Source organism: Leishmania martiniquensis, chromosome 8 (assembly GCF_017916325.1).
Source record: "Leishmania martiniquensis isolate LSCM1 chromosome 8, whole genome shotgun sequence".
Taxonomy (NCBI): Eukaryota; Euglenozoa; class Kinetoplastea; order Trypanosomatida; family Trypanosomatidae; genus Leishmania; species Leishmania martiniquensis.
In genome coordinates this window covers 137,179-148,659 of record NC_090143.1, presented here as the reverse complement: position 1 = coordinate 148,659, position 11,481 = coordinate 137,179, and the positions used below count along the sequence as shown (strand labels likewise).

The 11,481-nt window shown below is 64.2% G+C and overlaps 3 protein-coding genes across 3 annotated transcripts; all 3 read right to left on the bottom strand.

Annotated features, from left to right (window-relative positions):
* Window positions 1-39: 39 nt before the first annotated feature.
* Window positions 40-5,655, bottom strand: LSCM1_07178 (uncharacterized protein; the record flags this gene model as incomplete). Its single annotated transcript, XM_067324562.1, has 1 exon — window positions 40-5,655. The coding sequence occupies one exon, from the start codon at window positions 5,653-5,655 to the stop codon at window positions 40-42; it is 5,616 nt and encodes a 1,871-aa protein (XP_067180919.1).
* A 1,152-nt stretch (window positions 5,656-6,807) lies between these two features.
* On the bottom strand, window positions 6,808-7,467 carry LSCM1_07177 (uncharacterized protein; the record flags this gene model as incomplete). Its single annotated transcript, XM_067324561.1, has 1 exon — window positions 6,808-7,467. The coding sequence occupies one exon, from the start codon at window positions 7,465-7,467 to the stop codon at window positions 6,808-6,810; it is 660 nt and encodes a 219-aa protein (XP_067180918.1).
* Window positions 7,468-9,147: 1,680 nt separating this feature from the next.
* LSCM1_07176 (uncharacterized protein) lies at window positions 9,148-10,845 on the bottom strand (the record flags this gene model as incomplete). Its single annotated transcript, XM_067324560.1, has 1 exon — window positions 9,148-10,845. One exon carries the CDS (start codon window positions 10,843-10,845, stop codon window positions 9,148-9,150), a length of 1,698 nt encoding a protein of 565 aa, XP_067180917.1.
* Window positions 10,846-11,481: the final 636 nt, after the last annotated feature.

Here is an 11,481-nt window from a genome sequence, read left to right as displayed (position 1 = left end):
TGAGCTCTTGTACAGAGGCGAGCAGACGTCCCCGCAGAATTAGAGGTTGAAGTCCCTCGTACCCTCCGCCATCGCACGGGCCGCTGCCGCGTCACCAACGTCCCCATAGTTCAGTCGCTCCAACGCTTGGCGGCTGTGTGCGCGATACCGCCGCATCATGGCCTCTGACTGCGTGTAGGCCATTGCGTTGCACAGCTTCAGATGCTGGACGATGTAGTGCTGTCGAGCCACCCGGTCTCGCTTGCCGATCGTATCCATGTCCGCCAAAAGCTGCGCGCGCCGACGAAGCGCTTCCCTCTTGAGCGGGCCCAGCGAACGCGGCCGCAGCTTTGCCTCCTCGCGTGGGATGACGGTGATCGCAAAGGTGTTGCCTCGCTTCCTCCCTTTGATCCTCATGTGAGTGGTGCCGACGCTGCTGTGGCCAGCGCCGCTGCCGTGTGGGCCAGGGTCACCTTCGCCGCTGGGGATGCCGCTGCTCGCGTCTGCTGCGCTCGGCTGTCCTTGTAGCGTCGTGGTATTGGCCAGCTGCGTGGTGGCCGCGGCTGTGCTAGGAGAGGCGGCGTCTTGATCGGCTGGTGCGCAGCGGCGTAGGCTTTCCAAGGCTGGCAGAGCCAAGGCGGACTCCGGCGCCGCTCCCCGCATGATCGAAACGGAGGGCATGGCCGCCATGCTCGGACCCGTCGCCTCCGAGTCAGGGTAACTGTTGCTGCGACCCACAACGCTGCCGCGCATCTGTGACTGTTGGGTCTGCCGTCGGGCGTGGCCGCTGTTCCTGCTGTGCGCGGGCCTGAGCGACAGGCGCGATGGTGCGGGGATAAAGTAGGAGGAGCACAGCTTAAAGAAGGGTGACGTGCAGCCCTCGTAGGTCTCTCCCATGCCGCTGCGTCGGATGCGCAAGTCGGTCGGCGCGCTGGCAACTCCTAGCATGGATGTCGTCGTCGATGCTGCCAGACTTGCCGCGTTCGCTGGAGTGCTGAGCGGCCCAAGCGGCAGCATTGCAGAGCTTACGCGCACGAAGTCTGCAAAAGGCTCCAGGCTGGCGCCACACTCACCCAGCCCCGCCGTGCCGCCGGCTGACGACGCGTGCTCCAGCGGCAGCGCCGGCATCTCTCCTACGCTGACTGCCGATGTCGGAGGGGCGAGCGCCAGAACAGGTAGGTCCCGGCTGCGCTCCTGCAAGCACCACTGCCCATCATGATGATGGTGCGACCTTTGTAGCTCCATTATCTTGTAGAGGCGCGCCTGCTGCTGCGGCAGGGTCACACCATAGGCACGAACCTGGTGCACCGCCTGCTGTGCATCCTTGCTAATTGGCGGCACCACCACGGCAGCGAACAGCGCCCGCCACGGCTCAAGCTGTAGGCGACACAGATTCTTCTGCGATATCACTTCACCGTCCGTGTCGATCGGCACGGACGGCCACAGCACGAGCTGCGTGCTCTGTTGCTGCATTGCGGCAGGCGCCGTTCGCGTAGTCCACCATAACGGCGTACGCAGGAGCGTGGCCAGCCAGTAATCACGCACGGGTGCTGGGCAGACACAGAGGGGGTAGGAAGAGATTAGAGAGCCGGCAGAAGGCTCACGCCGGTGCCCCTGTCTTCCGATCTCCGGACGTTCACCGTTGTCGTTGGGCGGCTCGTCCTCACCCATCGAGCCGTCCCTGGCAGCGGCGCAGTCACTGAAACCCACACTGGCGCCCTTCGCAGCGCATGGCGAGGCGCTCGCTCGGCGGCCGCTCTCGACGGGAGCTGCTGACGCCGAATTTGTCCTCCACGGTGCTTTTCCAACAGCGCCCTTCCGGCCAGCGCCTCTGAGCTCTGCAGCCAGGGCCACCAGGTTCTTGCCCACCGCCGTGGTGATGCTGGTGCGGTACTGCGCACGGGCCCTTTCCTCTCGATCACGGAGAAACGTGGCCGCTGCGGCAAGAGACGGCGTGCGCTGTGACTGCGGCACCCGCCGCCGAGCGCTGCCGTGCATAAAAGCAACCTGCTTCGGCGCGCCCCGAGTGTCGTCCCTGCGCACACCGACGGCAGGAAGTGGCGCCGACGCCTCCGTTTCAGCTAGGGTATCTTCTCCGGTCGATGTCCGCGACAACGTCCCCTTCTCTGCCACCGTCAACTTTGCGCGCGAAGAAACGCTGGGGCGTTTCCACTGCAGGGAGCTGAACCCCGCCTCCGCCATCTCGCTAAGGTTGGAGTGCATGTGGCATGGCGATGGTGCTCCCCTCAGACTACTCATGGAGCTGCGCCGACTGCCACCGGGCGTGCGACCATGGCCGCTACCGCCGTACACGCGGTGTAGCATGCTGTGGCTACCGTACGGACCGCTCGCTAAGTAGCGCCGCTGAAGGCGCGCCATGCGCCGCTCGAGTTCGGCTATGTGCAGCGCAGCAGAGCGGCCGTATCGGTCGAATTGGTAAGCCAACCGGGCCTCGCTGTTCGCCGCGACGTCGGCAGCATCGAAGGCGCCGTCCTCGGCGATCGTGGCGAACGAGGTGCACTGCCTGCTGTCTGCGCTGGCAGTACGCGGCAGCTGTCCTCGCGCACTGGCGGAGATCGCGGCGTGGGGCGCGGCTATCGGCTGCTGCGCATGCGTCGACAATAGACCCAGAGCTGAGAGTTGAAGCTCCATGGCAGCCTTGCGTTTCTGCTGCGCAGCGATGTAGTCCGCCTTGGCTGGTATCGGCCAGCGCCGCGCCTGCACGTGTGTCAGGACAACCCCGTGGCAGCAGAAAAAAAGCCATCGCATCACATCCGCGCGGAAATCCTCGTCGAACACGCCAGCGTACACATCGTTTGGAAAGCAGAAGACGCAGTTGTAGTACGTCGCGTGCGCCACGAGCAGCAGCAGGTTGTCGAGGAGGCTGTCCATGACCACAGGCGTAACGGCGGCGGCCGCCGCCGTTGCCATAACGGTCGGAGTAGTTGTGTTTGTGGACGCCAGCAGATCACTCGCGGAGGTCCGCAAGCCGCATCGGCTGGCGCGGTGGTCACTCACGCCCTCACCACCTGAGTGGCTGGAGGTGTCAGCAACAGCAGACGAGCACCAGGACACCGAAGGCTGGCAGGCTTTGGAGACGCAGTCCGAGAGGGCAGCGGTGGTGGCGATCACCGCCACCGCCGGCGTCGATGCCTCAGCGCTGATGGCGCCCTGGTGCAGGTGCATGGTGAAGGTACCGAATTGCAGGGCGAGTTGCTTGTAGAGAAGCTCCTCGTACAGGCACAGCTCCACATACTCGCTGTAGTGCAGCCTGAGGTCCTGATACACCTTGCATAGCGTGTCGAGGGCATCCACAGAGGGGAGCACCCCCTGCCCCTCTTGCCGGCACCGGTGATGCGGCAGCAGCTGCTGTTGGCGCTGCTGCTCTGTGTACCTCAGCGCTGCGTCCTCGTAGCTGCCACTACTTCCGGGGTCTGCGGCATCCGTGCTGATCAGTTTCGACCATGCCGGGCTCAAGAGTAGCGGAAAGAAGGCGCTGTGCTCGTGCAGCCGAAGGCGCAGTGACATCCCCGGCGGTGCTGCGGTGGCGTTCACTTCTGCTGGGCTGCGGGCTGCCTCTTGCTCTGCCTCTGTAGAAGGCTGCGGCGTTTGGCTCACACCTCCCCCTCCCTGGCCCGTCTCGCTCCCCGCACCGACGGCCATCCTGTGGAGAAGGGAGCGAGCAGTGGCCGTATGCACCTCGTCTGCCTGCACTGACGACCTGGCGGCACTGGCGACGTTCGCTGAGCCGGCAGCGCTCGTCCCGGTATCCGTCGCGCTCTGCAAGGCCTTTGAGTAGCGCGAGCAGGTCAACAGCTCCACTAGCAGTTGCTCCAGCACATCCAACGGCGGCAGCACATCGTCTAGCGTCACGTGCGGGAAGGCGTAGGAGAGGGCGCGCGACAGTCGGCGGAAGTCGTCCACGAGCGATTGCTCACGGTGCGCTTTGCGGCACCGCAACAGGATGAACCACATGTGTGATACAGTGAACCGACACGCTGCGGAGTCGCGCGTGTCGATGAGGCCTCGGACGGCGAGCAGTTCGCTCAGCTTGTGCTGGAGCGCTTTTGTCTCACGAGGCAGTAGACGCTCCTGCAGCAACTCTGGCACAGTGAAGCCGGAGGGGGTCGTGAGCTGCGCGTGTGGCAACAGCACCTCTGGTGTCTGCTGCGGCGCTGGTGTGCGTGTAGCAGGGTTGTCAGTGGCATGCTCGACTCCGCCTACCCGACCAGCCATCCCTTGGTGCCACGACGACGATGCACTGCGCTGCTCTCCATTCCGCGCGCACCACGACCCGGCGGCGGCCATCCCCTCGCTGTCGGAGCGGTCCGCAAAGGCGTACAGCTCTGATAAAGGGCGGAAGGGGAGCCGGAGTGAGAAAATCGACGGCGAGGCGGAGACGTCTCGGGCGTGGCGCTCCGCAAAGATTCGCTCACTGGCATGCTGCTCGGCCGCAAGATCGGCGCGAACCCCGCGCTGCATAGCCGCTACTACGGCCCTCGTGACATCAGCCGCCTCGCTGCCGGGGGTTACATCCGCGTTGCGCGCGCAGTCAGGGAGCCTGACGACCGCTGCTGACGCCACGGTAGCCAGCGTCTTCTCGTCGGTATCGTGAGGGCCCAACGAGGCGGCTGTTGCCGCTGGCGGCGGCGGCTGCCGCTCTTGTGAGCGGAGTGAGAAGTTAAGACCTATCGCCGATGACTGCTTCGGCTCCGGCTGCTCGAAGATCGCCGAGAAGATCGGCGCCTGCCACCGTGGCGCCTCCACCGGCGGACACGCCACTCCGCTGCCCGCTGCGTGCAAAGAGAAGCCTGCTGACGAAGGGATGCCGGCCCACTGCGGCGTCAGAGAGTCAAGCAGAGGCAGCGCTTGCTGCTGCGTCCGGGTCACACAGAAGGACTGGCGCAGGCACTCTTTGTTCGCCGAAGTGGGCATGCGTGCACTCGCCGCCTCTCTCGTGGCCGCACCCAGCTGCAGGGTTGGGGTGCAGCCGCCGCTGTCGCCGACGCACCTGCGTCGTCGACGACGACGACTCACACTTGATAGAGGTAAACGCTCATCTGGGGACTCCGTTGCGCTCCGCACGGCGACTGTTTCGATGTGACCGTCGGCGAGCAGCAGACGTGTTTTGGCGCCGTTCGAGTAGCGCAGCAGCACCGGCCTGGACGGCGTCCCTTTCCGATTCGGCGCTGCTGCTCCTGCAGGCGAATAAGGACGGTGCAGTTCTGACGGAAGGGCCATGGCGCCGTACGGTGACACATCTGCCCGGTCTCCGTCCGGAACGCAGTCTTGCCCGCGGCCGTCGGCACCGCCGGCGTGGCGCCACGCAGCCACGCCGGCGACCGACGGCGCGTCCATTTCGGCAGGGGCAGCGTAGGTTGGTTCCACAAAACGCCGAAGGGGGATCGGGTCAGTTCCGTATCGTAGGCGGGCACCGCCGCCGTCGAGGCCTCGTGAGTTGGCGTTGCGCGACCGGGATGACGGCACACAGGTCCTAGATCTCGGGGCGCACCGGGTCAACCTCGAGCACGGCGGCGGCGATGCAGAGGACAGGGATGCGAGCGCGAAGGCGTCTTGTGGGCTGGCGTCACTACTGGCATTGTCGAGAGCCCTACCCGGGGCCGCAGACAAAGTGCGTCGGGCAGCGAGACTCGTGGAGGGTGCTGTGAAGGCCATGCTGACGAAACGTGTGTATGTGTGCGCGCGCGCTAGCCAGCGGCGTGGCGGGTGATGCAGGGAGGAGATGGCGGAGCGAGCGCCGCCGAGAGGTTGCCAGCACCCCCCCTCTCTCCAGAGTACGCGCACACCTACGGCCCTTCCCCGCTGGACGCGTCTGATCGGGAAACCACCCCGGGCACTGCCGCTATTGCGCGTATCGCCCGGGACCGGAGATAGAGAGAGGGAGGGACACGAGCACGAGACGCCCCCAGCAGCAGTGGCCGACACAGAAGCACTGGGAGTGCTGCGGCGTGATGAGAAGGATGGGGGGTGGGGAAGAAGGGAGAACGGCAGAGGGAGTGGAGGGGTGCGGGCGACAGCGCACGGGAGGGGGAGAGGGGCATGAAACGCATCGATGTGCACGGAGCACCCCAAACGGTAAGACATTCTTACTCGGGGGAGGGGTTCTTGGGGATGCGACGCACACCCGGGACGCAGCAGTGTGTGTGTGTGTGTCAGAGAGAGAAGCAGAGGATGACAGGGCCCGCAGCGCAGCGACTCTTTTCGCCCGTCCCCTCAGCATAGGACTTCCCACAACAACGACAGACGTCCACATTTTGCCATGCATGCACCGAGGCGTGCCTGTGAGCGCTTCCCGATGCCTCGAAGACACGGACACGCGCACTGCGTTCTCTCAAAAGGGAGGTGAGGCCGTGGAGGAGGCGGTGCCAGAGCGCAGCCATTATTGCACGCGGTGCCCCTCAAACTTCTCTGCCTTCTCCTCGGCACCTGTCCTGCTACGCGCAAAGAGGGCCGCGACAAGACGGAAGGCTTGGGCGGCTGGAAGGGGAATAGGAGAGGTGGATGATGCGGCAACGCGAGCCCACGCAACGAGTGCGGAGCTGATCGACGCACGCACACGCCCGCGCGCGAGAAACGGGGAGTGAGATGGTAAGGGACGACGACAGTCATGCTCACTCGCAGTGGCACACGCAGGGGCGTATGTACCTGTGCACAGACGTACATGCATTATATGGGCAAGGGTGCGTCTGTGCGCGTCGCATCCTCACGGCGCTCCATCGCTGTAGCCCTCTCCCTCCACCCCCTCCCTTCACTGGAAGGCGCCATTCGGCGCACCGACCAGCTTGCGCTCGCGCGCGTGCCTGCGATCTAGTAGCGGCTTGTCATATGGCGCCACTCAGACTCGTCGCTGTACTGCATAGGAATCTGCCACGTTGTCTGTGCGCCGTCACGCTTCACGAGAGGCTTCCAGTTCCAGAAGCGGTCGTAGCGGCTGAACTTCTCGCGCATCTCGGGCCGCATCCACTGATCGAGGTAGATGTCGTCCTCCTCGAGCACCGGCACTGTGGGCTGGTTCAGCACAACATTCTTGAAGTGCGACCAGCCTGGCTCGGTGCCCATGGCGCGGTAGCAGCCCCAGAGGGTGTACCAGCTGTAGAAGAACATGATGCTCCACGCCATCCAGAACGTTGGCTTGGAGGACATATTCAGCCGCATGCCATACCGGCTCGCCATCTCGTCCATTGTGCTCTCCCACGACTCCTCCGTCATGCGGATGCTCTCCTCGCGTGTGTACGGAAACTTTGGGTCGAAGATCTCTTTGGGAAACTCAAACCACTCGATGTGCGGGTTGAAGTCGATGGGCAGAACGGGCTCGTGTGGGATCGACGGCGGCGGGGCGGCCCCGCCGCTGCGCACGCGGATGTCCCTAAACTCGCTTGCGATGCAGCGAGCACTCCACGTCAAGTGGACCTCCACCGCTGGCGCCGCCGCAGACACGGAGGCACCACAGTTACGACGCAACACCATTGCGCTCCACTCGGAAGAGGTGAGAGGGTAGGGGGCGGAGCGGAGCGGACGGCGGGTGCGTGAAGTGGCGGAAGCTCGAACACGACGATCCAACGAGGTCGTCGGGCTGCCACAACGGCCCGCTTGCGAATAGCGGGTGGTGCTGTGTGGACGCCAGAACGAGGGGTGGAAAGCGAAAGCGAAAGCGAGTGAGAGGGAGAGAGGGAGAACAGAAATCGAAAGGTGCTCACAAAACGTCGTGAGCGCACTGCGTTGACGCGCACTCGGCCACGAACTTCGACACAGGTCGCGTCGCGAGGCGCTAGGGGGGAGGGACAAGGATAAGGGAAGGCGCAGAAAGCAGAGAGAGGGGAGAAGGAGGAAGGGAAGGTGTGTGTGTGGGGGGATGGGGGGTGGGGATAGCTACAGCTACCGTGGTGCTGGTAGAGAAGGCGAAATGTTGCGTGTCTCCCCCGTCGCTTGCACAAAATAGTAGACCCTGTGCAGCAGGAGGGGTGGGGGGAGGGAGGGGATTCGTGGTGGTACAGTAGATGGCCAAGAAGCAAGCTCCCGGGTGTGCGGGCTAAGGTATGCACACAGCAGTCGATGCAACGAGGGCTGAGCAAATAGATTCTCGCTGAAGTAACACAGTGGAGGCGGTGCACGGAGCCTCGTACTGCGCCGTAGGGGGTGTGGGGGAAGCGGAAGGGGGGAGGGCAGAGAGGGAGAGCATAGGGTAGGACGGAGGCACGGAGACAGAGAGCCCAGTGAGCACATATTTTAGGCGAAGAAGACCACTCCCACGCTGATGTGCCGCGGAGAGGGGAGGGGGGGCGGAGTGGAAGTGGCAGAGCTGTCGGCAGTTCGCACCGCCATCGTACCTCACCTTTTTCCTCCACGAGCCCTCGAGCACAGCCATGGACGTGAAATGCCCCACGTCCATTAGCGCAGCCGCCAAAGCAGCGGCAGGTGGGCATCGCAGCGATGTGCGTGCGCCTTTGTGTCATGCGTCGTACGCTCCTCCCGGGCTGTCCGCCTCCCCTCTTCAGGAGGCCGTTAGGGAAAATGCGCGAGCGCCATTCTGAGAGTCGGCGACCCCTTCCCCCTCACACACACACACTGAGCAGCGCGCGCGTGACCAGAGAGGGAGACAGAGAACCAAAGGGAGCGAGACAGAGGCGCGCGGGCGACGTGCGATACCGCGGGCGGCAGAGAAGAGGAGGAGATGGACTGAGGCGCCAGAGAGAGGGAGAGGGAAAGAGACGCATACAACAAGGGATAGCTGGGCGGAGGGGCGGAGAAGGCGAGCCAACAGAAATCTATCGACACAACAGAGCCGAGTAATGAAGAGCCAACTGTGTTTGCGAGCAGAGAGAGAGCATGTGTCGTCGTCTCCCTCGACACATAGTTCCGCCCGTGTGCACTGAATGAGCGGGCATTCGTCTTTGGCTGTATGAAGGAAGAAGGGAGGGGAAAGACTGCGGCGTGAGCCCGCACAAGACGGCCCCTCCTGAGGGGGGGATGGAGGTGGAAAGGACTCTGGATGAGGCCGCATATGCACACCCTTTCCGTTCGCTTTTCGCCGAGTCTCGAGCGCACTTCGCAGCCAATCACCTCAGACTTCGCCCCCCCTCTCTCTGTGTGCGTGTGGTGTCTTCTGCGATGTCCCCTCCGCTCCCCCAATCCCACGCACACTCGTATTTACACAATACTCTGAAGGGCGGCGAGCAACGCCACTGCATCCCTCTTGAGGCACGCCGCGATCGCACGAGCGCGGACTTCTTCCAAGCTGTCGATGGCGGCGAGATTGCCCTGGATCGCGTGTCCCAAGATGGCCGGACACACATCGCACGTGCGTGGGTCTGGCACGGGTGAAGACAATGAGGAATCGCCTTGGCAACCGGGTGTCTTAGCGAAGACGGTGCTCACCATCCGCTGGCGCAACAAACACTCTTGGGCATCGCACGGGTTGGTCGCTGGCACGAGCAGCGGCGCCGCCTTGTGCATGGCACCGACACCATCGGGCGTGCCGCCGTCGGAGGAACGCACCGACGCACTTTCGGTTGTCGACGCCGACAGCATAGAAAGGGGTTGTGGCTGCTGTGCTCTCTCGAGTGCTAGCGCATTCTGGAGAGCTTGTTGGGCACTGCGCAGCTTCGTTTGCAGCTCTCCTACTTGTGCAACGTACGGCGTCATGGTTGCTTCAGAGGCGGTGAGCGCACTACTGCTTGAAGTGACCCAGCTACGCCCACTCGCACTGCTATCGTCTGCGCGCGCGCCGGGTGCTGCGGCTACTTCCGTGATGGCAGAGGAGAACCCGTGCCCGGGCGACAGAGACCCGACGAGCGGCGTCACACTTAACATTGCTGGTGCTTCGATGGTTGCGGCGGCGCCCGCGACTGCAGCTGCATGGACAGGCACTCGCGAGGCTGACGGCAGCAGTTCCGGTCTCATGCGCTTCATCTCTGGCGACGCTCTATCATTTGGTTCATCTTCAGCATGCGCTCGCGCGGTCTGGCCAACGATGTGAGCGACACGCGCCTCGCCTCGCTCGGGCTCGGTCATTTCTGGCGCCTCCCGTACGACAACAGGTGAGCGCGGTGCCGGCGAAGCGCCTCGCGACTGGGCACAGTCCACCGCACTCGTCCGCGCCTCCTTTGCGGCCACCGAAAACGCAGGGGTTGTGCCTACCTCCTGCTGCAGATAGGCGCGGATCGTGCGGCGAATGGCGCGGACCGAACAGCGGTGCCGCTCCGCCATGAGTCGCACCCATCGCCATAACTTCAGCTCCTCGACGAAGGCGCCGCCGCTCAGCCACGCCGCCGGCGTCATTGACGGCCCCAGTAGCAACACGATGTTTGAGGTACTGCCGGCGTCACTCGCTGGGGTGTCATTCGCCTCGGCGCGCAACAGCTCCGCCTCCTCTGCGCTGAGCGCACGGATCATCGCGAGAACGTGCTCGGCGTTGCACTGCTGCGCCACCGCCGACGTGGCTCCGTTGTGTCCATCTAGGCACGGTGACGAGGATGACGCATATGTGCAGTCCAGCTTCGGAGCCGCGGCTTCCGTCGCCGCTGCTGTCGAGGAGGGCGTCGAAGGGAACTGCAGCAGCTGAAGGTAGCGCATGCACGTCGCCTGGTGTCGCTTGTGGTGCACGTGCAGCTCCGCTTCGGAGAGCCGTGGCACACCAGCATTGCCCGCCGCAGCGGCAGCGGCGTCGCCGAGACGACTCGCTTCAGCACTGCCCTTGCAAGGGGAGTCGTGGAAGACGCCGTAGAGCAGCAGGCCCACCTCGTGGCTGGGAATGCTCTGAAAGTTCGTGTAGGACGCTTCCAGTATGTCGTTCGCCCACGTGAGAATCGCGGATCGGGTGTAGGGCGTCGTCGCTGTCGTCGCCATGATCGTCGTGCTCTGATGAGAGAGGGACACAGAGGGGCGGGGGCGGGAGAGGTGAGGCGAATGGTATCGCCCACGACGATGCAGCCGGGGGCGGAGGGGCGGCAGCGGGGGGAGGGGGAGGGGAAAAAATGATGCGGCAGGAGTACGAAGATAACGATGAGCGCGCCTCGCTAGACGAGCGCCTCTTGACGTGTGTGGGTGTGTTATCGGTGATAGAGAGAGAGAGGCAGAGAAAGAGAGAGCCGCACACGCACGGCTCCGAGGAGGGTGGCGAGGGCACGAGGGATCCCCCGTGAGACAGCGAGGGGTGGTGATGCGAGGACAGAGGCGGAGCGAAAAGTATGCCGACAGGAAAACTGGTGAGGGGGCCCTGAGGAGGTGCGGAGCGAAGGAGGGGCCGTGGCAGTGGGGGCAGAGTAGCGTGAGTGTCCATCCGATATGCGCGGGCACATGCCACTCATTAGCACAGTGGCGTGCTCGCACGAACCCCCATCGTGTGCGCTATGAGGGATACTGAGGTGTGTCTGGGCAGAGGGGCTGGAGCGAAGGAGAGGCAGAAGCGCGCCCTAGGCGATTAGGCGAGGTTGGCCTAAGGTGATGCGAAGGGTGAGGAGGTGGCACACTACCTCGTCAGCG